The sequence below is a fragment of the Panthera leo genome, chromosome A3 (assembly GCF_018350215.1).
Source record: "Panthera leo isolate Ple1 chromosome A3, P.leo_Ple1_pat1.1, whole genome shotgun sequence".
In the NCBI taxonomy this organism is placed as follows: Eukaryota; Metazoa; Chordata; class Mammalia; order Carnivora; family Felidae; genus Panthera; species Panthera leo.
The window spans coordinates 15,923,039-15,950,609 of record NC_056681.1 but is presented as its reverse complement, the minus strand read 5'-3'; the positions used below and the strand labels follow the sequence as shown (position 1 = coordinate 15,950,609).

The window sequence follows — 27,571 nt, the reverse complement described above, 5'->3', positions numbered from 1 at the left end:
TTGAGCACCTACAATGTGCCAGGCATTGTGGCAGGTGTTTAGTTACATTAGCCCATCGGATTTGCACAGCAGCCCTGCATAGGAGGTGGTGCTGTTATTATTTATTCCTACTATTTATTCCCATATCACAGAGGTAATGAAAGTTGCCTACAAGTAGGGTCAGGATGTCAGCATTTGAACCTAGGCCTGGGTCCAAGCCCTTATTCTCTCTACCATTTATCAACCTCCCTCACAGGGACCCACAGACTATGATAGTAGACCCTCAGGCATCGGAGGAATAAGACACTTGGCCCCCACGGCTGTTCAGGGTCTCCTGAACTCATTCCCCAAAGCTGGCTGCCAGTTCAGCCTATCTCCAAGGTTGTCCCGGTGATGGCTATACCCTTGCTCTGCCAGGAAAACCAGGACCTGAAGCAGAAAATCCTGAGAGAGGCAATGCTTGGCTCACTTTATAAAGCAGAACTTTAGGAGCTGAACCGTAACGGAGTAGGCTGCCTTGGGGTGAGCTCCTTGGTCCTGGGAGAATACAAGGAAAGATTGGTGGTCAGTCTTCTCCTGTGAAGGTTTTAGAGGCAGTTCCTGCATGGAAAGATACTGATTCGAAGACCTTCCAGTTTTGAAAATCTGTGATCGTGAGACTCCCAGATTCTGATCTAAGACCACACAATACTCAGAATCTAGGGATCTAAGATTGTGTGCCTTTGCCCCCCTGCGTTTTCTGTCCCCACTTCAGGCTGTTGGACTGTGACTCAGGGAAGGGATATTCCAGTGAAAGCAGAGAATAACAACTTTTTAGGTTTCAAAAGCCCCCCTTCCTCCCCAAAAGACCATTCGTAAAGGGACTTGGGGCATAGTGAGTACATCATGAGTCAGAGAAGGGCAGGCTTCCCTGCTTTCTCCAACCTTTGGGATGGTGGCTGTTCCATCCATCTGGGTCCTGGAGTGAGGGGACATGAAGCCGGCGGCCGGGGGCCTGAGTGCAAACAAAACCTGAGAAACAAGGTTTTGGGGGTGGTTGTTACTGCACTGTGACCTGGCTGACCCTGACCGATGCACATTCCTTCCCCTCCCCCTTCGCCTCCTCCCAAATAAGAGAGCTGGGAAGGGAGCCAGAGAAAAAGCTACGAGTGAACATTTTTTTAATTTCGTGGGTCAACATGACCCCAGACGGTTCTGAGGAATCCAAAAGTAGAGCGAGGAAGATATCAAAAGATGAAACGATCACGTGGCCTGTGTAAGCCAAGGGGGCCTGAGACACCCTCACACTGAGACACAACCACAGGGAAAATGCACACACACGTGTGTGTGTGTGTGTGAGAGAGAAGAGCTGGGGAAGAAAACAAACTGATCAAGACTGATTTTCTGCCCACTTGTGAAGTGGGATGTCCTAACAAACATTCAGGATAGATTAATTTCCTGCTCTTCTGAATTAACTGAGATTTGTACCTGCTACCCATACTCCTAAAATTTCATAATCCCCGGAGTCTTGGATTCTGGGCTTTTACCATGACTCCTTCCCCAGGTGGGAGGTTGTAGGTACATGGACATGACAGCAGCCAGGTCTGGAAACCAGAAGACCTGAGATCTGCTTTCAAACGTCACCCTCCCAGGGATGCCTCCTCCGGCTCGAAAACGGAACTCTCTCTGCCACCTGGGCATTCCCCATGCTGCTTCCTTTTTCTCCAAAGCACTAGCATCAACTGACACACTGTATATTTTACTTACTCATTTATTGTCTATTTCCTCCACTTGACTGTAAGTTTCAAAAGGGCAGAGAGATTCCTTCCTTCCTTCCGTTCTTTTTTCTATCTCCTTTCTTTTTTTCTTTCTCTCCTCCTTCCTATGTATCTATAAAATACTTCAAACCTACAGAAAAGCATAGAAAACATATAATGAACACTCATTTGCTATTTGCCCATCCCCTAGGTTTAACAACTGTTAAAATTTTACTCTATTTGCCTCATTTTTGTTTTGGTACCAGCGTTTCCTAAGTAAACACTATTCATCATGATACTTCCTTTTTAAAAGCTTGAAACCAGAGGGTTTTGTCTCTTGTATTCATTGCTTTATGATTTACTGCCTGGAAGTTGGTAGGCCTTCAGTGAATAGCTGTTGAATCCTCATGCAAGGAGGTATTATTATCTCCATTTTTGGAAGAGGAAACAGGCACAGAGAAGTCAAATAACTTGTCCAAGGCCACACAGCTAGGAGGCGGTGAAAGGGGAACGAGAGTTCAGGCAGGCTGAGGCTAGAACCCAGGCATTTCCTACACTAGAGTCCTCTAGGAGGCTTCTTCAACTGGGATGTTCCTTCATCTTCTCTGCCCACCTGTCCCATCCCACCACCATCCAAGAGGAGACCCAGGGCAGGGAGACGGTTCACAGGCTAGCCAGAAGCAGGCCATGCCCTATCTGGGCACCTGGGTGGTCTCTATAAAAGCTGGGGCCCTCTCTCTTGCCCAGGGGTGGAGACAGAACGCTCCTTTCCAGTTGAGTGACCTTTGGGGTTTGTTATGAGTAGAGATTCCTTCTGGGGAACGTGATGGCTGATGCTGGAAGGCCGAGTCCCCAAACTTAACCCACAGGAATGTGGGGAGGAATCTCCAGGCCTCTGCCCTGCAGGCCAGCTCTCTGGGCCGCCTTGGGCCAGCCAGAGGAGGGCGGTTCTAGGCAGCTGTCCCGGTTGCTGGGCCTTCTGGGGAGGCGGATTGGGACCTTTTATTCCTGGACTGGGAGGCAGCTCCATAAAAAGAGGTCCAGTTTTCAAAACCGAAGAATCCTGAGGTCTGCATCTTCCTAGCCATGTGATGCTGGACAGGTGCCCAGGCTGGCAAAGCCTCGGTTTGCACATCTATCAAATGGGGAGAATTATCGTCCCAACTCACAGCAGATCTGGGACTAGGACGGGGCAGGCCAGGTGCCCAAGACACAACATTTAAGGAGGCGCTGGCTCTCAGGCAGGAGAGAGTACGTACCCCTTAAATTATGTACCCGTCACCTCACTGCTAACCCTGGTCCCCGCCCTTCTTCCCAGGGTTGTTGTAGGCAAGAAATGAGATATTCTGTGCAGGGCACATTAACACAGTGCCTGGCACATGCCTCACTCTTTGGGAAAGGCTGTTGTTGTTATTCTTACCGACTGCTTTTCAGAAGTAGGCCGGGCCCTTGCCCAGCCACGGTCCCATTTCCTGTCTCTCTCAGTGGCCTGCGTCTCTTCCACCTGTGTAGACTGTGTCGTTTTCATGATTTATCCACTTCTCGCAGGATTTGACCCCTACAAATTTCATGACTTTCCTTGGCCTATGGCTCCTGCTCCACGTTGACGGCACACGAACAGGGATTGCCCATATTGACCGTGGGCTTTGAGTGTGCCGGGCACTGTGCTAAGCACGTAGCTGCCACCTCCCATCTAATCCTTACCGTGACCCTATGAGGTAGGAACTATGATGTGCCCATTTTGCAAATGAGGAAACTGAGACACTGAAACAGTAAGTGACTTGTCCTATGATGGGAGGGCCAGAGGTCAGGGCAGGCCAAGGTGGTCTGACCCCACAGCCCGCATGATGGAGCCCAGACATGGCTCCTTCTGCCTTTCACCGGCCTGTGCCCCACAAGGTGCAGACACAGGACTCAAGGCAGAGGCCCCAATGCCAATTGGAGAAGACTGACCTCCCTGAGCTAAATCAGGTGCCAGGCACCTGGGGACAGGGGGATGGCCCAGATGCCCTGTGGGCATTTCCAGGCCACAGCGGGTGGTTTCTGAGTTCTTCCCAGACCAGACAGCTTTCTGCTTTCAGGCTCTGGCGGTAATGACATTGAGCTCTTATTTGTGGAGCATTCACCCTGAACAAGCCCCATGCTCCGTGCCCCACATTCAAAACCCCAAGCAATCCTCACAGTGTTCCTCTCGTTCATGATTGTCTATGTTATGAATGAGGGAGACCTCAAGGCACCCAGCGGGGGGCACGGCCCAAGTATAGGACAGGTCCAACGTCTGAACTCCCATTTGTCTGAATGCCAGGTGGGCTGGGGGTGAAGACGGAGCTGCTGAGGGCCTTGTGGGCACCTCCCCACCCCCACCCCGCCCGTCTCTGCTACCTTCTGTGTCTCCTCCTGCTGCTGGCAGCCACTGTGGTCAAAATGGGATCCACCCCCAAAGTAGGTCACTGAGGGGACTGGGGCTGAGGAAGAAGGCATGTTTCTGGGCTCCAAGGACTCCAAGCCTGGCCACTCCATGACCACGCCCTGTGCCCCAAAGGCACACATACATTGCTTTGGATGAAGTGGAATCTGGGGCAGGTAAATTTCGATCTGGGGGAGATAGCTCAGCGCCAGGAGCCACGCTGGGGTTTGTCATTTGTACAAATTTGTCCGGTCTCATACAAACACTGCTCGGGACTGTTCAGGGCTTCTGTACCCCACAGGACAGTCTAAGTCTTTTCTTGGCATTCAAGGCTGTTTGCAGACGTCCCTCAGTCTTGCCACCTGTCACTCTCATCACTCATGCACCTCAGCCCTGCAGGCCGCAGCCCTTGCTATTTCACAAACAGGTCGTGCTGCTGAGACTAGGACGGTGGCCTGGCTCTCTGTCTTTGCCTTTCCACAGGCGAGGCTCTCTGCCTAGAGGGTCTTCCCTCCCTCAAGATCCTTCTGGATCTTCTCAAGCCGGGCTGGGCGCAACTCTGAACTCCCAGGGTTGCTGGCAAAAAACCTACATGGACAATGGGTAGCTTAGTGGTTAAAAATGCAGGCTTTGAACTGAGGCATGGGTTCAGTCCTGGCTTCGCCACTCACCAGCTGGGAGACGTCGGGCCGGCCTCTCTGAGCCTCGGTTTGCTTCTCTGAACACAGAAAGAATGACACGACCGACTCCATGCTGGGGAATCAGAAGGATGTCATGCACTTGAAGCATTGCGCTCAGTGCCCATGGCCTCTCTGCGTTCAGAAAGCATCGGGTGTTCCTCTGCTGGCCCCGCCCCCAGGTTTAAACCCCGAGTTGCTGGCAGTCTCCTTGCTGGGTGCTGGGATAGAGCAGTGACTGGGATCGTGTGGCCCCTGCTCCCACAGAGACACTGGAGAGCCACATGTTCACCAATTCATTTCCATTGTGACTACAGTAATTAGGTACATCACAGCCCGACCTCCTAACCCCCCAAACCCTCACCTTGACCTTGAAGCTCCCTGGGGCAGGAACCAAATCTGATTTATCTGCATAACCTCAGCTCCTCAGTCATGGTGTGGATGCCCCGCAAATATTTCAGTTGAAAAGATTTCCATAGCAAACAGGGCACTGAGTATGTGAGAGCAACTCTGTGGTACATTTTACACGAATGAGATCATTTCATTATATCAATGTCTCCTTGTAGTGGGTACTATTATCATCACCCTCATTTTACAGACGGGGAAACCAAGGCACAGAAAAATTGAGCAAACTATCCAGAGTTATACAGCCAGTGAGGGGCGATGTCAGGATTTGAACCCAGGCAGCCTAGCTCCAGAATCCACTGGCTACTTGCTTCTTGTGAGTTGATGCCATTTTCCAGGGTGTCCAGAAAGGGCCTGGTCCCCTGACCCAGCTCAGGAAGCTGGACCAGGGGGCCCAGAGCCGGCCTGAAGACCTCACCCATCTCTACCACCCCCTGTTCTCTGGGGGGTGGGGGGTGGGGGGTGGGTCCTCCGCTCTCCACTCCCCAGGTGGGCCATGAGGAAAACAAGGCTTCAGCTGCAGCTTTGATGTCCTCTGCCAAGCTGGCACTTGGAGGCCTGGGGGGCCTCAGGGGATCCCAGCCCGGCAGCTGGGCTGGCCTCAGGGCCAGGGTTTCCGTAAACACCCCCAGTGAGCCAGCCCCATGTGGCCAGTCCGTGGGCTGCTGCTGGCCTCGAAGGCCGAGGTTTGGCTGACCCTGTGAGGCTTCCTGTAGCACAACCACTTCCAGCCCCTCTGCCTGGCTGGGCTTCCAGTAATGAAGTGTTTTCTGTGGGGCAGGCTGGATGGGGCACTGGGGGCCTCTCTGTCCCACGCGCTGCACTGGGCTCCTGGAAGCCGGTCTGGGTGCCCCTTGCTGCAGCCCGGACGGCCCATCTGGTGTCTGAGGGTGAAATCACCTCTACGGAGGCAGGTCTTGGGTTCCTGAGAGTGGGGGCTATGCCCAGAGGGAGGGTGTGGCTGGTCCTTTTGGAAGGGCTGCGGGGTGAGAGAAACTGCCAGGCAGCTTGGAGACGGAAGGGCAAGTCTCAGCTGTGGCCACGGCCTCCTGGCCGCCCGGAGCAAGCAGCTGCGAGGGGCTGTGGGGCAGGGGGCAGAGACTGAGGGGGCACGAGTCACAAGGAGCGTGCCATCTCCTGAATGCCGCTATGCCCAGCCCTTTAATTCTCATGACAGCTCTGCTTGGAAACTGAGGCCCAGAGAGGTGAAGTGACTCACCCAAGGTCAAGCAGTGAGTGACAGAGCCAGGACGTGATCGGGTCTCTCCCTGCCCCCTGAATCGCTTCTATCTTATTGTCTGAATCCCAGACAGTAGGAGCTGGGAGATGCTTCCAGGCCATCTTTTAAGAGGAAGTAAATCACAGTGGTCAGGACTTGGGGACTGCTGGTGGGTGGGAGAGGGCCCGGAGCCCCAGCTGAGGGCCCCCTCCCTCTGCTTCATCCCAAACCATCTTCCCTGGGCCGGTTTTAAAAATGTTAGTTTTGTGTGGGAGTTTGTTCTGAACAGGGGTCTGCTGTCTTGAGAAGGGGGTTCTGAGGCAACTAGGAGTCAGGAGTGGGGCTCCCCTCCCCCTACCTGGGGACCCTGGGGCCCAAACTGACGCCTGGCTGGTGACTCACTCCCTTCTTAGCACATCCTCCTGTCCCATGACTGAGAGCCCTGTGGGGGCGGCCCCCAACCAGGGTCCCCCTAACAAATGCCCTCCCCACCCCCAACACACATAAGGACTGGGAACAATTAACTCATGGCTCAGGCCAGGCCAGATGTTCACGTGGGTATTGGGTTTGCTAACCACATGCGACTCAAGGGCTCCCTCAGAGCTGGAAGTCTCCCAAGAGGCCACAGAGGGCCACCTTGTCATGTCACAGCAGGGGAACTAAGGCCCAGAGAGGGCAGGTGACTGCCCTACGGCCACTTAGGGGTAGAGAGGAGGAAGGAGGCTGGCATCCTGATGCCTGATCCAGAGCTTTTCTGCATCTCCAGACAGTCCCTGGATTTCCCAAGGCAATCCCTCTTCCCAGCCCCAGCCACAAACGTCCCCCACCAACCGACACAGGGCCCTCCATGACCATGACCCACAATGTCCCCCCGAACTGACACAGGGCCCTCCATGACCAGGCCTCTCCAGCTGCATTTCGGCCTGCCCCTCACTTAGCCCTCCAGGATTTATCCAGGCTCAGCCACTCACAGCTCCTGCTCTCGTGCTACTCCCAGGCCTTTGTTCTCTCCCAGCCTCTATTTTAATGGACTTTTTGCCTAGACAACTCCTACTCTTGCCTCAAGACTCGGCTCAGATGTCACCTCCTCCAGTAAGACTTCCAAAGCCACCTCTCCCACCTCCCAGACTGGGCTGGGTCCTCTTCTCTCATTGCCTTCCCAGTTACTGTGCTTTAATCACCTCTGCTCGTCTCTCTCTTCCCCTATAATCTGTGAGCTCACTGGACAGAGACCTTATTTAAACATTTTTTTAATGATTATTTATTTTTGAGAGACAGAGTGTGAGCGGGGGAGGGGCAGAGAGAGAGAGAAAGAGAAAGACACAGAATCTGAAGAGGTTCCAGGCTCTGTGCTGTCAGCACAGAGCCCGACGTGGGGCTCGAAGTCACAAGCCGTGAGATCATAACCTGAGCCGAAGTCAGAGGCTTAGCCGACTGAGCCACCCAGGCACCCCTTAATTAAAGTTTTCCTTTTAAGTTTATTTATTTTGACAAAGAACAGAGAACATGAGTGGGGGAGGGGCAGAGAGCAAGAGGGAGAGAGAGAATCCCAAAGCAGGCTTTGCCTGCTGTCAGCACACAGCCTAATGTGGGGCTCAAACTCACAAACCGTGAGATCACGATCTGAGCCGAAGTCAAGAGCTGACGCTTCACTGACTGAGCCACCCAGGCGCCCCTTGAGACCTTATTTTAATTCTTTATGTACTCATAGGGCATGGCCCACTACATTCAGTGCTTGTTGAATGAATGCATGGGTGGATGGATATACAGATGGATGGATGAATGGATGGATATACAGATGAACAGCTGGACTGAAGGACAAATGGATGGATGGATTAGGTATGGATATGAACATGTAATGCCACCTGTAGAGACTCAGTGAGAGGTAAGTCCCTGGAGACCGAATGTCCTGAAGGATGGAGGGGCTCTTTGATGGGGAGGGAATAACCTATTATCTGCGTCCTCCAAGAGATGTCTAGCAAAGAGCAAATCCACCTGTCCTGGCACCCAGTCCCTCGTGAACAACGACTGGTTCCAACTCAACGTGGTCTCCTGAACTCTGACTAGTCAGACATCAGTGAGTCTACAGGAACCACCTCTGCCTCCCGACATTCTAGAACTCTATACTCCTGAGGTCCCTCCCTCCATGCTTCCCTCTGGATCAGACCTGACACTCATGCTTCCAGACACAGAAACAGATTCCTAGAGCCAAGAGGCCCTAGAAAATATGGAGTTTGCCCCAGTCCCATTTAACAAATGAGGAAACTAAGGCCAAGCAAGGGCAAGGAATTTTCCCAAGAATGTCTAGCCATAGAGCTGGCATTAGAGCTTGGGTCCCCCAATTCACTCATGCTTGCAACAAATATGTAAGCAGCACCTAACATGTGCCAGGTTCAGTGCCTTCTCCCTGGCAGACTAAGTCTGTAAATAAACCCTCATGCCAATTTCCAAAGCCCTTTCCATGTCCCATCATGACTTCCTCCCAGCTCCCCAGCAGGCTTATCAATGCTTCACCAGCTGCACCCTTGGCACAGCCCCAGGTGCCAACCCCCTCACCCAGCAAGTGAGGACCAGTTCACTGCCAGGCCTCCCAGTTCACACTGCTGCATGAGGCCGTGTGCAGAGGCGGTCACGTGCGTGGGCTGAGAGCTCCGCATTCCAGCCCCTTTGGACCCTGTGCGTCCCTGCACACAGAACCTTGCCAGCTCAGACTGAAGCCAAGTGTTAAACTGTTCAAGCCCCACAGCTGTCCTAAGGGGTGGGAGAAGGAGCTCATCATGGCACCTGGGATCTCAGGCCAGGAGCACACCTCTGAACTCCGGCCCAGACCGGGGAGTGTGTGGAAGGAGAGGCCGGGAGAGGTGCCTGGGGGCTGGGTATTTGCAGATCAGCTGAACAGGCAGGAGGCAGAAATTCCATTGGCACACAAATCACCTGTGGGTCTCATTAAAATGCAGGTTGATTCTGGGCGGGGCTTGGGATTCCTCCTTTCAAACAAGCACCAAGCACCGGGGCGCTGCTGACCTCGGAGCACACACGTGGGGAGGGAAGGGCCAGACAATCAGGCCCAAGATGGAGAAGACCTACCTGACTCCATTGGACTCTTCGTGAGCAAAGATAAACCTTTGCTCAAACCTTTGGTCAAAGATGACCTTCGTTGGGTCAAGCCACTGAGCTTTGGGGATTTGTGACCTCAGCATAGCCTAATGTCCCCGAGTGATACATTAGGATAGGGGACTGTCCTATGTAGTCAGGCCACCAATATTTACTGAGTTGCTGCCATAAACTCATTTTGTGCCCCAGGGGCCTCCCTCTTCAAGAGGCACTCACTCTCTGGTGACGCAGTGCAAGGCGGGCACCTGAGAGGGAGAGTCCCTTAAAGTTTGCTCCCTTGGGGCATCTAGGAGCACCCCTTAGTGCACCCTAATCCCAGCACTGTGAGTCATGCGGGAGCCGGATTTGAAGCCAGGACCTTTTGACTTACGAGGCTATGTTTCCTTCCGGTAACGCAAAGGGGAGACTGGCTCATTCTGGGATCTTATCTAGGGGGCTGGCTACAGCAGCAGCCAAGAGACTCATGGGTTCCCTGGACTGTCCCATCCCTCCAGCACCAAACTCAGCGGTTTGGAGCCCAGCCCACTCGCACCCGGTCAGCAAAGTGGCAGTTCCCGCCGCAGGCTTTCAACACTCTGAACTGCGTGTGGAAGGCTGGTCTCTGACACTTTCATCACCAAATGCCCCGATGCCAGCCTGCGTGCTTCCAGAACTGGCCAGGCCCCAGGGCCTCCCCTCCCTGTCCACATGCTGCCATCCTCAGTTATTAGAACAAGTTCCAAGCAAACAGCCACACTCTGACTCAGAGGGGCCCGCCGGGGGAGGGGTGGGTGGCAGGATTTCCACTCATCTCTTGTCGCCTACCTGGCTGGCGCTGGCCCATGCCTTCTTCACTCCCCCAGGACCCCACGGCGGCCTCACCTCCCCACTGCCTGTGGAGGCTCCCCCTCCGATGTTGCCATGAACAGCTCCTCCCCACACGCAAATCCTCCTGTCTTCCCTCTTGCCTCAGGGAGAGAAGTGGTTCCACGCCGCTCCTCCCAGGAAAAACTAATCAATGCTGATAGAGGTCAGAATAGCGAGTACTTGGAAGGGGCATGAGGAACCTTCCGGGAATGTATCTTGCTCTGGGTGGTGGTTACAGGGGCGTGCACACATGCAAAGAGTTGTCGAGATGTACACTTCACACTAGCACGTTGCCCCTCGATCTAAAAAACATATGCCACAGAGAGCTCTAGGAGCCGTAGCCAAAATAAAGAACACAAACCACAACGGAAGGTTCTGGAGTCAGACGGACCAGTAACTGAAAACCTGGCTCTAGCGTCTAGCTGTGTAACCTTAGAGAAGTTACTTATCCTCTCTGAACCTCACCTTTCTTACTGAGGCATACATTGTGAGGATTAGAAACACTACTTTTTATAAAAAAAAAAAATACTTAGCACCCAGCTGGCTCCCTCTGAGGGCCCTTTTCTTTCATTGTTGTTAGAACCAGTGGTCTCAGCAAAGACAGGGCATGGGAGTGGTCTTCCCTGGGTGCAGGCAATAAGAAGAGCACATCGTCTGAGAGAATTTAAAGGTAAAATTGATGAGGGGCACCTGGGTGGCTCAGGTGGTTGTGTTCAACTCGTGATTTCGGCTCAGATCCCGATCTCATGGTTCGTGAGATCAAGCCCCAAATCGGACTCTGTGCTGACAGGGCAGAGCCTGCCTGGGATTCTCTCTCTTCCTCTCTCTGCCCCTCCCCACACTTGGATGCTCTCTCTCTCTCAAAATAAATAAAATAAACATTTAAAAAAGATAAAATTGATGAGAAGTCAGTATATAAATATAAATCACATCAATCATAAATTCATGATAAAGTACTTTGTCCTGAAAATATCTTTTTTTTTGGTCCAAGTTCTAAACAATTGATGCCGTAGCTGTTGAATTTTAATAATGCGTATGTAAGCTTCGAATTAGCACATTTTAATTTCTTATCCTTTAAAAAACCTATGTGGAAGTGAACTTGGAGAAGTCTAGGAAGACAGTTGCCCAGTGCACATGAGCCCAGGAGCACACGTTCACCGAGAGCAGAAGTGCCTGACAGTTTGGAATCTTGCGCAGCACCTGTCTCTAACCCTGGGGGTGACAGTTCTGCACCCCGACAGTAGATGAAAAGCATCAGTGGATGCTGAGTGACAGTGAAGACGGAGATAGAGGTCTTTCAATTCTCTCATTCTATGTGACTCCTTGGAATTTGGGTCTGTGCTAAAAATTTAAAACGGTGAGGGGTGCCTGGGTTGTTCAGTCGGTTAAGCATCTGACTTCAGCTCATGTCATGATCTCAGGGTCCATGAGTTTGAGCCCTGCGCCGGGCTCTGTGCTGACAGCTCAGAACCTGGAGCCTGCTTCAGGTTCTGTCTCCCTCTCTCTCTACTCCTCCCCTGCCCACATTCTGTCTGTCTGTCGCTCTCTCTCTCTCTCAAAAATAAATAAACATTAAAACTGTGACACAGTGTGAGCTGTGGAGGGTGGTGTTTTTGTTTGGTAAGTGCAAACCTTAGGTCATACCTGAAAAGTATTTGTTTCATTTTATGATTATTATGGAAAATAATTCTGTCGTGCGAAGGAGGGGGTGCTCAGCAAGGATCCGCTCCGTGTGTAGAGTCCCCTAGGCATGCCTCTGACTGAAATAGAAGCATTTATAAACAAAGACCGCATCCCCTTCCCTGCAGGCCAAGGGACCCCCTGCCCTCGCCCTCCAGCCAGAACCCACAGAGACGAGCTGGGGTCGTGCATTTCAACCTTTATCTCCCCTCCCCATCGCCTCCTTCCCCAGGACTGCAGCCGGGAGGGCGTTTCCCCCTAGGAAATCCACTCAGTCTGACCCCTATATCAGCTCACTCTTCTTCCTCACCAACCGCCCATTCTGGAACCCAGCGCCTTCACTTCAAGTTTTGGGGTACTGGTGGAGATTATGGGGGCCAAAGCCCTCCCCAGCCCCCCCTTGACACCACCGGTGATTATCTTTGCCAAATGCCACAACCCAAGCACTTGCCCACGTCCGGCAGCCCCGGTGGCTGGATTGTTGGAGATGCCCCCAGACACCGGCGGTATGAATTTGGTGTCCTGCTCCCCATGTAGAACACCCCTCCCCACCTCCGCCAGCTCCGGCCACACCTTTGGCTCCCAGAGTAGGCATGTTATCACGCTCACTCCTGCTGTGTTTGCCTCTGCCTGCAACATTCTCCTCACACCTTCTTTTCCTGTGGTTCTCTGTGAAGGCGCCTCCCCCAGGCAGCCACCCCTTCCCTTCCGTCTGAACAAGGACCCCTCCTCAGTATGCCCAGAAATTCCACCTGTTTTCCCTCTGTCATCACCCACTCAGGGCTTTGTCCCAAGGTCACTCTTGTGTCTCCAGCTCCTACAGAGGGGGCCTCAGAGATGGCTGAATTAAACGAAATGGATTTGGTTCTTCTAGATCATCTGGCAGGGGCCCGGCAAGCACCGGCACACAATAGGTCCAGCCTGCATGGGCGCACCCACTGTGGGCCACCTCCCGGAGCCCGGGGAAGCAGGCATTGGGGAGGCCCCTTGTTGCCAAAAGCAAACAGGCCGCCCAGGGAAGTTTTGCTCTGGGTCACACCCGCCTCTGGATGGCCGCCAATCTTCCTGCCAGAAACCACAGGCCCAGCTGAAACTGCCCAGAGTCCGGGCCACGGGGCTTCGGAGGATTTGGGTCGGCGCGGCAAAGGGGGTATCTGCTGAGCTCTTTCTGGATCCATAGCCCCCAGGGGGGCGGGCAGGGGTCGGGCCAGGGCTCATCAGCAAGAGCAGCAGCCCAGGAAGGTCCCCTTCCCTTCCTGGGCTGGGAGGAGCCAGAGAGGCCCCTGCCAGCCTGTCACAGGCTCCTGGCACTGGCATTGGCTCTGGCTTTCACACACGGGGGTGTGCACGCACGCACACACACACACACACACGCTCACACTGGTAGGCACCTTCTTGGTGGCCTCGCCGTCTCATCCTCAGGTAAATGGGCTCATCAGTGGGAGCATGAGGATGGGGAGAGGAGCAGGAATGCAGAGACCAGCGTGCGTGTGCAACTGTGTGTGCGCGTGCATCTGTGTGTGTGTGTGTGAGCCTGTGTGCCTGGCAGTGACCTCACAGCTGCCGGAACATAAAGACTTACAGGTCCTGCCTCCCAGGCTGAAAGCCGGCTCCGTGGGGGACACAGTGCCATGAGAGTCACACTACAGACCCACCTTCTGGCCTTCTCCCTCCTCTGCCTCCTCTCAAAGGTAAGGGGGCCCTGGGCCCCAAAACATCCTGCTGACTTCCTTGGTGTGTTGGGGAGGTGTGAAATCACTGCCAAGGACCCCCTAAAAGAATTCCTGCAGGTCTTCTATGTTGGGCACAGCCGGGCTTCCCTCCCTGGCGCCCAGAGAGTTGCCCCTGGCCAGCTCTGCTGTGTGATCTCAGGCAAGTCCCTTCTCCTCTCCGAGCCTCAGCTGCTTCCTTGGATAAATGGGCATAATGATCATGAGGCTTTTGTGAAGATCATTTATGGCAATTCATCAAAAGTACTCAGCGCAGCACCTGGAACGTGGCAGGTGTTCAGAAGCAGGGGTCGTGACTATTAGCAGTCCCCAGAGCCCTACAAAGCTGAAGTGGGCGTCCTCATTACAAATAAAGAGATGCCACATATACCCTGCTTTGCCTGATTGTGAGCCAAGGTTTGAAAGGATGTTGGTGTCTAACTGATCGGAAAAGTTCATGCTGCAAGGGCGTTAATGTCGTTGGCAGTGAGTGACCTAGTGACCTGCAGACCTGGCTGAAAGGGGACAGGGAGACACCTTGTGGAATGATGATCTTCTCTTATGGGACATTTTTTCAGAAGGTCTGTGAAACATCTACCTTGCATAACATATCCAACAACCTCGTAAGGATTTATTATCCTCTGTTTTTAGTCAAGCAGGACTCAGAGAGGGCAAGCAACTTGACTAACATCACACAGCAAAGAAACATCAGAGCAATAGAGGAAGTGGAGCCCAGGATAGGCTTGAGTGTGTGGAGGGTGGGGAAGGGGCGCTTCTACTTGTGCCTCTCCTGCCTGGGCCTCTCCCCTACCTGGACCGAGGCCACAGCTGCTGATCCCTGTGATTCCCTCAGCAAATGCTGAGTTCCCGACGCCTTGGAGATTGGCCCCACCGTGAGCCATGATCTCACTGGGCTTTCATGCTCCGCTGAGGAGCACAGCAGAAGTTTTGCTCTCCTGGGTCCTGAGCAGCGGTGGGGCAAGGCCCAGAACTCTGCCAGCGTCCCAGTCCCACTGTTTGTTCTCCCGAAGGCGCCTGGCAGAACATCATGCTTAGGTGGGTGGCTTGGGGGCTCAGGGTTCTGGGCCCAGGATTATATAAAAGACCAAAATGAAGCCATCCTGGGCTCACTGTCCTCACCTCCATTCTTCCTGGTCCCAGGGAGCCAGGCAGCATCCTGCACAGGACTCAGGGACCTGGTCATCACGAACACGGAAAGCTACAACAATCCTCAGAACGAGTATCCCGAGCCTTCCGGCGGGCTGTGGGCTCCTGGGCTCAGGCCTGTGAACAGGGGCAGGTGGCAGAGAACTGGAAACAGACAGAGTCACGGTGATCGAGAGCTGGCCGTGACCTTTTATCCCTGTCACAATTTCAAGATAGGTGGTCTCTACCCTGTTTTACTGAGAAGGAAACAGCTCCCTCCCCGACAAAGCGGTTCAGCGGCGTGGTGTTGAAAGTTACACAGCCAGTCAGTGGTAGAACTTGGATTTCAACTCTTCCTAGAATATTCTGTGTCCGGGGCTCTTCCCCCTTGGTGACCGCAGCAAGGGTCTGGAAAAACCGTGTGTGCAGGGGGTGGTTGGGAAGGGCATGGAGATAGAGGGAGACTAGAGAGGGCCTACCTCCCCTTGGTGTGCTCCCTTGACCTGTCACTGACCGTCCTGAACAAATGGGTAAACTGAGGCAGAGGCTAAGCTGGCAAACAGCTCCCCAAGGTAGGTGTGATAATTATGACCTGGGCCTTGGATTCACGTGAACCCAGATTCCGGTCCTGGCTCTGCCTCTTACTGGTGACGTGGCCACACTGTTTTGAGCTTCTACAGTGGGCACAGTGCTGGCACCTCACCTCGCAGGGCTAAGTCAGATGACACATTACGGCTGCCCGTAGTAACTGTTAGCCATAATCACTGATATTATTAGCGGCCCCTCCTGCGTATCAGGACCTGCACGTCTGGCCCTGGCCACGCTTGCTCATGGAGAGCCAAAGTGGGAGCCTGGGTGCAAGCCAGACCGTCTGTGGCCTGGCACCCCGGCTTTCGGGTGGGAGGGACCCGAGAGCCAGTTCTGGTCAGAGTCCCCACTTCCCACTCACCGAGGGAGCCCGCCCTCTGGTTTGAAAGGGAACCCCAGAGTCCGGCTGATTGCTCGCTGGGTCAATTCCATGAGAATAATTTCTAGGTTTGTCAAAAGGCAGAGTCAGACTCATAAAGCGGGGCCCCAGATACTGCAACAGACTTCCGGGTGACTGCTCCTGCTGCTGGTCCAGACCACGCTTTGAGGAGCGAGCCTAGGCCATCTTCTCTAGAATCTCTTTGGTATCACCCAGTCTCCTGCTTGGAATTCCTGCAGAGGCGGGAACTCTCTCCCCTGTGAGGCTGCACGCTTGAACCTGTTACCAGTGCTGTCCTAGCCTGGAACCTGGGAGTACCTCCTGGTCTGTGACACCCCCTCCCACCCAAGGCTGGTTGGCCAGTTTGGGGTGGCCCCTGGTGGCCAGGGTGTGAGCTGCAGGCCACTGAAGGCAGGTTTGCAGGACTGGAGGGTGGTAGGGTTGGGGCAAAGTGGGGATTAGGGCAAAGAGGTCATTGCCTGCTTTGGGGCCACACCAAAGATAGGAGGTTATTAGTTCGATCTCTGTAAACTGTAAGTCTTCCATTCTCCAGGTAAAACCCTCTGGTCCTCCAAGGATCCTACTGAACTAAAGATTGGTCCCTCACGGAGGGGGCCACTGGGAACATCTTGAGTTACGCCTGCCTCTTGGTCCCCAACTCCAAATGGACGTATGGGGAGACCATGGCATCCGGTTTCTGGTTTGGTTGTTTCTCTGTCCTGAGTGGGAAGAAACAGCCAGGACACTTGGGTCGATACCCACCTGGGGGTGGGTCCCTGGCTCAGGCTTTTCCCTACTATAGCATCCTTAAGGAGGAAGCAGGCTCCCAGCTCTGTGGCTAACACACTGTGACTTTTGGCAAGACCCTTGTTCTCTCTGGAGCCGAGGGTCCCCACCTCTCCATGGCCAGGGGCTGGGGGTTAGAACTGGAGCAGAGGTGCCAAAATCCTAGCTGTGTATCAGAAGCCCCTGTACAAATACAGATTCCGGGGCCCTGCCTCTGGAGGTTCTATTTGGTAAGTCCCAGGGGAGGTCTGGGGTTCAGTATTTTCCCAAGTTTCCTGGCTGATTTAATAAGTATCCAGAAATATATTCTGGGTTATTCCAACAATCAAAAACATCTATGATACTGTTTGATTTATTCAGCTGTCGAGATAAAGATTTGCAATCTATGTGCTAGAAAACATATAGTGCCCTGTTATTTTATTTTTTATTAAAAAAAATTTTAATGTTTATTTATTTTTAACAGAGAGAGAGAGACAGAGACAGAGCATGAGCAGGGGAGGGGCAGAGAGAGGGGGGGACACAGAATCTGAAGCAGGTTTCAGTCTCTGAGCTGTCAGCACAGAGCCAGACACGGTGCTCGAACTCATGAATCGCGAGATCATGACCTGAGCCAAAGTCAGACTCTCAACCGACTGAGCCACCCAGGCGCCCCAGTGCCCCGTCATTGTAATCCTTTGTTTTGTGGCGTTTGCCTTACTATAGTGTCTAAAGGGCGGGGCCTCAGCCCTTCCTTGTCATTCCCAACAGTGATCATCATTTGCTAAATGCACTGAGCACCTACCCCATGCCTGGCTGCCTGCTCAGGGTTTAACATGCATCACTTTATGTACTCTTCAAAACAATCCTCTGAGCTAAACACTGCTATTGCCCCCTTTTTACAGATAGGGAAACTGAGGCTAAGAGAGCTTAAGTAACTTGCCCAAGGTCACTCAGCTAATAAGAGGCAGAGTCAGGACTGGAGTTCTAGTCCAAAGTTCTAGCTCATGACCACAATGCCAACTGTCTCTTAGGGAGGAGTGTCACGAGGTTCAAGGCCAGGTCTGTGTGACCCTGGGGCCAAAGTGTGGATCTCTCACTGCCCCCCTTGAATGGCCATGGCTGAGTGACGTCTCTGTCTCTGCAGGTATGTGCCCAGCTGTGCCCAACACCATGTGTCTGCCCCTGGCCGCCACCCCGATGCCCACCGGGGGCGCCCCTGGTGCTGGACGGCTGCAACTGTTGCCGGGTATGTGCACGGCGGCTGGGGGAGCCCTGCGACCATCTCCACGTCTGTGACCCCAGCCAGGGCCTGATCTGCCAGCCCAGGGCGGGCCCTGGTGGCCGAGGGGCCGTGTGCCTCTGTAAGCAGGTTTGCGGGACTGACGGTGGATGTATTTGGGAGGGTCAAGGCTGAGGGGACCTGAGTCAAAGAGAAGCTCTTCTCTCTCTACCTCCTTACATCAGGTGCACCATCCATTCCAGCCAAACCCGGTGACCGGCGGTTCCCTGGGCCCTCCCTCTGCCCGCCCCCCCCACCTTGTCTTTGATCCAACCATGCCCTCCACCTGAGCAGCCTCCCCCCATTCCTACCTGTCCAAATCACAACCCACTGTCAAAGGTGAGCTCAAACACTCCTCCCCTGGAAGTCCTCCCAGATTATTCAAACCAGATGTTACTATCCTTTCTTGGGACCTTCACACCTTTTTGGGAAAATAAAAGCATTGCTGCTTATTTAGGGCATAATACGTCTCAGGCAGTGTGCTGAAACTTGCCACATAATCCTCACAACGATCCTATGTGGCAAGTACTTTCAGACCCACTTTATAGATGAGCAAACTGAGCCTTAGTAACAGTAATGGGCATGATTACTCTTACACAGCTTGGGACCAGATCACACAGATTCTAAAGCAACGTTTTGTTCTGTCTTCCTCCTAGATTGGGAGCCTTGGGCTATCGTTTGAGTCCTGAGTCTGCCATTTACTAGTGACCTTGAGCATGTTATATCTCTCAGCATTTTAGGCCTTGGTGCCTTCTGGCATTTTAGATCAGGGTTTCTCAACTTTACTCTTTGGGGCCAGATAATTGTTGTAATTCTTTGTAGGGGGGCTGTCCTACACACGGTAGGACTTTTAGCAGCATCCCTGGTCTCTACTCACTGGATGCAGTAGCATGACTCAGGTCATGACAATCTGTCTCAGACATTGCCACGTGTCCCCTGGGGGAGCAAAATCATCTCTATTTGAGGACCACTGCCTTAGAGAAACAGCAAAATGTGACAGTGTTCTCTTTTTTCTTTTTTAAATGAGTCTTGTAGAGCAATCTACCTCTTTCATCTATTTGCATGTGTCATTTTAAGAAAATAAGAACAAGAGAGGGGCTCATGAATCATTGACAATGAATCCGCTTATAGAAAAAAACAAGGCTTAAAGACTAATAACAACAAGACTAATAGACGTAAGGTTATCAACACTAAATCCTTGTTAAATGTTTTTTTTATGATCAGGGGAGTATAATCATGAGAAAGTAGTGATTTGTTTTATAAACTCATAGATGATTGCTAAAGGGAAAAATGAGAGAAGTAACATTTAGCTCACCAGGCCATTGTTTTAATTAGCCAGGACACATGTAAAGCACACGGCAAAGCTTTATTTGTTGAACACTTGCATGGCACTTACTGCGTGCGAGGCACTAAGGGTTTCACAAATATTATCTCATTTAATCTCACAACACCGTGGGGCGCCTGGGTGGCTCAGTCGGTTAAGCGGCCTACTTCGGCTCAGGTCATGATCTCGCGGTCCGTGAGTTCGAGCCCCACGTCGGGCTCTGTGCTGACAGCTCGGAGCCTGGAGCCTGTTTCAGATTCTGTGTCTCCCTCTCTCTCTGACCCTCCCCCGTTCATGCTCTGTCTCTCTCTGTCTCAAAAATAAATAAACATTAAAAAAAATTAAAAAAAAACAAAAACAACCTTATGAGGTTGGTCCTGATGTCATTCGCATTTTATAAATGGGAAAAAACAAAAAGAGGCACAGAGAGGTTAGGCAACTTGCCCAGGGTCACACAGCTCATAAGGAGCTGGGCTGGGATTTGAACTCAGGGAGCTGGCTCCACGATCCTCCTTTCCATCACTCTTCTGCCTGACACTCAGCATATGATTAGTACACATTGGCTGTTATTGTCACTAAGTTTATTAAAGGGCTTTTCCTAGTCCGTCTTGATTCAGACTTCAAACAACTGGAGGTCAAAAATGTATTTAGTCTTTGCTTCTTCCTACAACTCCCAGTGCTGGTCAGGCAACATACTGGGTGTTCATGAACCAAATCTGGAGGCTGGTGAACCCCACAGATGAGCCAGAGCCAGCTAAGACCTCACGGAGGCTGGGTCTAGGTCTTAGCTCTGGAGGGAATGTGCTGCCCCAAAACTCTCCTGTCAGTTCCTGTTGGACAGACCTCTGACAGCCGACTCCTCTCTGTGTGCGTGTCCATCGTAAACCTCTGATCCCTCATACCCCAAGCGTGCAGCCTCCGCACTCAGCTGAGGGCATCCCCACCCTTCCTGTGGCTTGAGTTTCAAACTTTACAGTCATTCTTGACCTCTCTCATTTTTGCACATCCCACATACTTCCCACAAGCAAAGTCTTCAAGATATTTCTAGAACCTTCCGTTCCCAGTCCAGCCCCTGCTACCAGCCTGGTCTGAGCCCCATCATCACGTGATGGATGTTGCGGTGGCTGCATAACTGTCTCCCTGCTTCTATCCTTGCCTTTCGCCTGTTTCCAACACAGCAGCCACAGGGCCCTTTCAATACATACATCAGACCACATCCATCCTCGGCCTCAAGGCCTCCAAGAGCTTCCTACCACCTCCAAATACAAGCCAAAGTCCTCCTGGTGGCTACAGGCCCCACAGGGTCCTGCTCCTACTTTCTCTCTGATCCCATTGAACCCCCTCTCTCCCTCCCACTCTCTGCTTCAGCCACACTGGCCTATTTTGTTCCTTAAATATCCCAGGGAGGCTCCTACCTCAGGGCCTTTGCACTGGCTGCTTGTCTACCAGCATTCTTTCCCCCAGATACATGCATGGCAAGTTCCTACACCTCCTTCTCATCTTTACTCAAATATCACCCTCTTAGTGAGGCCTTCCGCGATCACCATTTTCAACACCCCTCTCTTAAAACCCTTCCCTCCATTATTTTTCTGGCTCTAATCACCGTCTGACATCATAAACTCTATTTGCTTATCGTGCTTATTTCTGCTAGGGCGAAAGCTCCAATGAGGGCAGGATGTTCGCCTGTTTTAGTCATTGCTATACCACAAGTACCCAGAACAGTGCCTGATGCATAGTAGGTACCCAATAAATAAGCATTGAATGAATGAATGAATGAATGATAGTAAGAGTTCTAGAGAAGCTAGCAGGAAGAGGCACAGGAACAGGCATTTATTGAGCATGTCCTGTGAACAAGCCCCTTACACACATGATTTCACTTTACCCTTAATGAGGTAGGTCCTATTATTAAACTTATTTTGCAGATGAAGGAAGTGGGGGTCAGAGAGGTTAAATCACCTGCCTACGGTCACACAGTGTGCAAGTGGCTAAAGGTAAACAAACAAACAAACAAACAAACAAAAAACAAATACCCTGTCGTTCCCTCTCCTGTAAGGGACTCTCAGAGGGAAAGAAGGATGTAGAAATCACCAGATAACAAGACTGGGCTCTGAAGTTTCTTTTTTTAATTTTTTAATGTTTGCTTGTTGTTTGTTTGTTTATTTATTTAGAGAGAAAGAGCATGAGAGGGGTGGGGGGATGGAAGGGGGAAGGGCAGAGAGCAAGGGGAGAGAATCCCAAGCAGGCTCCATGCTGGGCTCCATCTCACAAACCATGAGATCATGATCTGAGCCCAAATCAAGAGTCGGCTGTTTAACTGACTGAGCCACCCAGGAGCCCCTGGGCTCTAAAGTTATTTGAGGGAGGTTGCTGGACAAGAAGGTATTGGAAGGGCCCGGAAGAGGCAACTATATGTGTATGTCGGGGGTGGGGATCCAAGGATGAGTAAGTTTGGAGGTACCTCATGTGTTTGGGACCACGCACAAGGGTGCACGCAGACCCCAGCGTAGGGAGTGACTGCCCAGGGACCATTGCTCCCACTCCCAACCAGCCTGAGCTGTAGGACCCAGGAGGGGTGCCAGGAAACCTTGCTAAAATTATCACCACTCCAGCTGACTTTCCTAAACAATCCCTCTGTTTACCAGTCATCCCAGTGACCAGGAGGTCCCAGGGCTGTGACATCAGGAGTCTGGTGGGAGACCCAGGCTCGGCCAGGCTTAGGGTGCAGATTAAGGCACAGCTGCCCCCTACAGTTTCCAGGAAACCAGCGGCCACGTGATCCAGGCCAGAAGGCCAGGGATTTGGAGCCAAAGGGCTGCGGCCTGGAAGGAGTGGGGAGACCGCTAGTGCCCGCCTGTGCCTCTCAGAGGAACAGGCATCACCCGCTCCCACTCACCTGCTATGTTCCAGACTCGGGGCGAAATCCTTTAAGTACACTGGCTCCTTCAATCCTTGGCGGCCCTGTGAGAGGGTATCGTGGCTCAGTTTCCACAGCTAGCAAGTGGGAACAGGGACTGCCCTCCACATCTGTGTGGTTCCCAAATTCCTGCATGTGTATAGGCTCGCTAGAGGTTTCTCTCTGAAATCCTGGGAAAATCTGCCTTCCAGCAAATCCATCCCCAAAACCTCCTGACCCCTCCTAGCTCTCTGCATTTCCCGGGCGGCTCACACGCACCTCTCCACGGCTCTTCACTCTGTCTTGGAGACAGTGACATCTGTCCCTTGCCTGGGCATCAATCCCTCATGGCAAGGACTGTGTCTTAGTCCTGCCTAGGAGCCCAGTGGATGGCACACAGGAGGGGCACACTACATATCTCTGGAATTTATAAGAAGTCGGAACTCTTTTATCAGTGTCTCTCACATGCTGGGCCTTGCACCAGGCATTGCAAAGGGCATTTCTCCAGGGTCTGTGTGTCCCATCCATGCTCTGAGCCGGCCTGGGGGATGGGGGTGTGCCGGCAGGAGCACTACCAGCCCCAGCCCTCAAGCAGTGCTTTTCCAGTGGAGGAAGTGGGGATAGCGTCCATATCTTGAGGGCTCTGTTCAAAGAGTATTTCTTGAACACCTACTATATGCCTAGCACTGTGCCAGATGTTTTCTACATATTATCTCGTGTAACTGAAGGTACCGAGCTGTTCTCATCAATGCTATTGTTAAGGGGACTCAGAGAAGTTAAGTAACTTATCCAAAGTCACACAGCCAGCAAGTTAAGCCCTGGCCTAATAGGGACAACTACCACACAGCAGATGTACAATGAAATTTTGTTGCAGAAACCCTCATTGTGTACGTTGTTATATATTATTAATATATAGTACTTATATTCGTAGTAACAACAGAGCAGCTAGGATCTATTGAAGATCTCTTTTATGTTGGATTCATTACATATATCATTTCATTTTGTCTATACCACAACCCTGTGAAATAAGTATCATTATAACCCACTTTGCAGGTGAGGAAACTGAGGCAAGAAGTGAAGTCGCTTGGCCAAGGTCCAGAGCTAATAAAGCAGAGTGGGGCTCCGACCAGGCCAGCATCTCCCCATCCCTTGTGTCAGGATGCAGTGTGCCACGCTGTGTTCCTGCTGGCTCCAGGGCAGGCTGGCAGTGGGGACGGGGTGCATACGATGGGCTGGAGCCCTTTGGCCCAGTGTCCTGACCCTGTAAGGGCACCGCTCCCCAGCAGGATCTGGGCCAGCTCTGCAGAGAGACCACATGGGGGATGTGGCTGGCACAGGCTTGCCCAGGGAAAAGTTGGGAGTCACGGATGGGGGTGTGGTTTCTCCTCTGCAGGGGGAGAGGATGACGGGAGCTGTGAGGTGAACGGCCGCGTGTACCGAGATGGGGAGACCTTCCAGCCCCACTGCAGGGTTCGCTGCCACTGTGAGGATGGTGGCTTCACCTGTGTGCCACTGTGCAGTGAGGACGTCCGGCTGCCCACCTGGGACTGCCCGTATCCCAGGAAGGTTGAGGTCCCGGGCAAGTGCTGCCCTGAGTGGGTGTGCGACCAGGGAGGGGGGCTGGGGGTCCAGCCCCTCCCAGCCCAAGGTGAGTGCAGGGTTGGCCCAGGCCAGGGGCTGGGCCACCTGGGGGCGGGGCGAGGGCGGGGCTTCTCAGGAGCCAGGACACTGGACTGGTCAAAGCCAGGGGCAGGGCCACCGGGGAGGGGGCGGGGCGAGGGCGGGGCTTCTCGGGAGCCAGGAGGCTGGACAGGTCACAGCCCAGGTTTCCCTGACAGGACCTGGGAGGGGGTGCGGGCTGAGAAGACTAGGTGAGCAGAGTGGGGAGTCACAAGACCTCTTTGAAACTGGCAAAACGAGAAGTAATATAATTTTAAGTCATAAATAATGAAAAATGAAAATTAGTGGCAGAGTGGAGAAGGGAAAGGAGGGCTAGGATCCTTAAGCCAAAGGCTCACATTTCATAGCGGAAGTACTGTTACGACATACTACTATTATAATTCTAATATACTAATACGCATTATAATATATTTATATAATTTAAATATTATATACTATTATTAATATGTAATTATTTAGATGTACCCAAAGAGGAACTCAAAACTGAATCAGGCAAGGTGGTTGCCTCTGGGATGTGACTTAGGGGCCGAGGTGGAGGAAAGACAGTTACCTCATGCTATAAACTCTTTAGTTTTAGAGATTTGGTTCTTGCTACATCACTGAGTTATTATGATTATCATATGAATGTGATTTTTCTAGAGAAAGGCGGCTGGAAAGAAGGCATGGGTCCATGGGCGATGGACCATATTGGGAGTAGGGCATGGTGGGTTCAGCATGGAGTCTGCCCGGGTTCTAAGCCCGGCTTCACTACTTCTAGCGGTGGGACTCTGAGAAAGTTGCTTAACTTCTCCGGGCCTCAGTGCCTCCAACTGTTCCAAAATCAGAATAAGGGCATCCACCTCGCAGAGTTGTTGTGAGACTGGGTGAGTAAACACAAGGAAAGTACTCACGGCAGTGCCTGGAACATAGCGCTCCGTCCGTGGTGGCTGTAGTTATCCCCATGACGGAACGGGACACATCCGCTTCAATGCACAGCAGGATGCCAGCGAGTTCATCTTATGTGTAAAAAGCAGGAGAGGGCACTGTCTATGCAATTTGGCCTCCGGTGTGTGAGTACATGTGCGTGTACATACAGACCGCACACAAGTCATGTCACGCGGGGTTTCTCAACTTTGGCCCTAGTGACACGTGGGGCCGGGTAATCCTCTGTCGCGTGGGAGCTCATAGGATGCTTAGCAGCATCCCGGCTAGACTCCAGTACCCCCACTCCCAGTGTGACCACCAAAAGGTCTCTGGACATTGCCAAATGTCCCGGCGGGGGGGGGGGGGGGGAGCAAAATCACCCCCAGTTGAGAACCAGTTGGTTAAAAAGGACCAGAAGAAAGGACACCAAAACATCAGGGCAGAATCGGGTGTGAGAGGAGGAAAACCTAGACGGTGGTGAACCCCCCGTCTTGTTCCGGGCACAGCCTCAGAACCTCTAGCATCTTTGCGGCCGGGTCACGGTACCGCTACCCACACAACCTCCTTCCTGTAAGAGGCCGTGGGGGGAGGGGTGCAGAAATGAGAAACGTGCCACTTCCTGGGGGACCGTCCCGGCCGGCACCATCCTAGCTGCCTAATAACCCACACATAGGAGGTGCTTACAAGTAGGAGTACTGTGCTAAGCACCTCCCCTCCATTATTTTATTCAGCCCTAACAATCGACCGGTAGAAAATTTACATGGGAAGAGACCGAGGTCCAGAGAGGTTAAGCAACGCGACCAAGAGGGCACCGCTAGCAGTTGGGTTGACTTAGCCGCCAAGCCCTGACCTCGCAGTGCTGACCTCTTTTTCTTCCCCCCTCCCAGGACCCCAGTTTTCTGGCCTTGTCGCTCCCCCACCCCCTGGCATCCCCTGCCCAGAATGGAGCACGGCCTGGGGCCCCTGCTCAACCACCTGCGGGCTGGGCGTGGCCACTCGGGTGTCCAACCAGAACCGCCTCTGCCGACTGGAGACCCAGCACCACCTGTGCCTGACTAGGCCCTGTCCACCTGCCAGGGGCCGAAGCCCACGGAACAGTGCCTTTTAGAGCAGAGCTGGGAAGGGGGGTTCGGTGCCCACCCTAATCCAGCAGGCAGCCCCGTGCCTGGGCCCTCCCCACACCCTTGACTGGGGCAACGCCATGCAGGCCCTGGAGGACAAGAATGTTCACAAGCCGTCTGGTCCATCTGGATCCTGAGATAGAGCTGGGTTGCGTGCCCCAGTCTCCCTTCCTCTACCTCACAGCCTAGGGGGCTGGCCAAGGTTTCCAGGGTCTTCTGGTCCATTACCAGCCTCCACACAGCCTTTATCAAACACACACATGGGCAAGCTTTCCAGCAGATAAGGCAACCAGCCGTCCCTTAATCATTAGGCCAAGGCAGGTGCTGGGCTGGACTGGCTATTTTCCCAGGGGTGTGGTGAAGAGGGGCGCACAGATATTCTGAATCTCTTGCTCCCTTTCCTGGAGTTGACATAAAAACGTCCCAGGTACATGCCTAGGCAAGAGCTTGTAGGCCAAGCTTATGCTGTCTGAGAAAGCGCTCCCCATCCAAGGGCAGCATGCAGAGGCTGCATCCTTTGTGAAAATCACAAGGTGAAATCACACTGTCTTGAAGAAAGTCAGAAAACAGGCCTGAAAGGGATCCGTTAAAACCAACTCGTGTTAATAAAAATGAACCTTTCGCGCACACCTGCAACGTGCCAGGCACTGAGCTAGACGCTTTATATAGAGCTTGGTGCTTCGCAACATTTAAGACCAGAGAAAATCAGGGGGAAAATGAAGGCTTGCCCCCAGCGACTGGGGAACACAGCCTGAAATAAACCCACCCAAGTGTGCAATTGTTTGAAGTCTCATGTTTTATTGTTTTTTTTTTTTAAACCTACATATAAATTTTCTTTCCTCCTCTGTGATCTACATCTGTGTGTTTAAAAAGGAAAACTGTGTTCTCATCACACTCCAGTCAGGAAATTAGAAAACACTGAGTATTTAAACAGGGATTTCTTTTCATTAAGCTAATTTTATTGAGGCATGGCTTACACACAGTGAAACACACAGGTCTTAACGTATGGTTTACCGAGTCTTTACAAATGTATACGCCTGTGTAATCAATACCACCATCAAGGTACAAAACATTTCCATCTTCTCAGGAAGTTTTCTACGGCGCCTTCCCGGTCATCCCCTCCACCCCTGAAGGCAACCAAGGTTCTGAGTTCCAGCACCTTAGATGACGGATAGCTAGCTGCCTGTTCTTAACATAAAGAGCATCACGCAGGAGGTATTGTTTTGTGAATGGCTTCTTTCACTTGGCACCAGCTGTTGGGATGCAGGGTTTGAGGGAGAGCAGAGCCCAGAAGCCGCGATCAACCAGCAGAAGGTGGAATCACAGCAGGGCCGGCTGCGGGGAGCAGGAGCCCCCAAGGACACGCAGCCTTGCAGACCTAGCAAAAAGCCGATGGAGATGGGGAGGCAGACCTGGCTTCTGCTTCTCCTACCCCCGGTTTCTGTTAGTGCCTTCCATTGGTCACGTCACCCCCTCCCCCAGAAGGTGAGAGGCAAGGGAGCCTGGGAGTCTAGGGCCCTGAGATACTCTGCAGAGGAGGCGAAGGGTGGCCCCAGCTCACAGAAGGCACATGACCTGCCCCTGGGGACAGCTGCCTCCAGGACTTTACTCAGGTAACACCTCCTCCAAAAACCCCAGACAGAGAATCACAGGCAGCGTCTGGGCCACTTATTCCTCACAAAACTCTAGTTCACAGATGAGAAAGCTCCTTGGACACCCAG

At 52.6% G+C, this 27,571-nt stretch overlaps 1 protein-coding gene and 1 long non-coding RNA gene across 5 annotated transcripts in view; one reads left to right on the top strand and one right to left on the bottom strand.

Annotated features, from left to right (window-relative positions):
- LOC122215502 overlaps positions 1 to 10,447 on the bottom strand; it is a 39,587-nt gene extending 29,140 nt beyond the window's left edge. Inside the window, exon 1 of the long non-coding RNA XR_006200397.1 lies at positions 10,342 to 10,447. This is a non-coding gene — a long non-coding RNA (uncharacterized LOC122215502). The remainder of the gene's footprint in view (positions 1 to 10,341) is intronic.
- Positions 10,448 to 13,151: 2,704 nt separating this feature from the next.
- On the top strand, positions 13,152 to 26,628 carry CCN5 (cellular communication network factor 5). 4 transcript variants are annotated; one of them, XM_042930877.1, is made up of 5 exons: positions 13,152 to 13,213; positions 13,662 to 13,754; positions 17,795 to 18,011; positions 23,540 to 23,794; positions 25,617 to 26,628. In XM_042930877.1, the coding sequence occupies exons 2-5, from the start codon at positions 13,695 to 13,697 to the stop codon at positions 25,835 to 25,837; spliced, it is 753 nt and encodes a 250-aa protein (XP_042786811.1). In that variant the 5' UTR covers positions 13,152 to 13,213; positions 13,662 to 13,694; the 3' UTR covers positions 25,838 to 26,628. The 4 variants fall into 4 exon arrangements, with proteins under 4 accessions (XP_042786811.1, XP_042786810.1, XP_042786809.1 ...); XM_042930876.1 differs by having other exon boundaries at positions 13,156 to 13,213; positions 13,640 to 13,754; XM_042930875.1 differs by having other exon boundaries at positions 13,180 to 13,485.
- Positions 26,629 to 27,571: the final 943 nt, after the last annotated feature.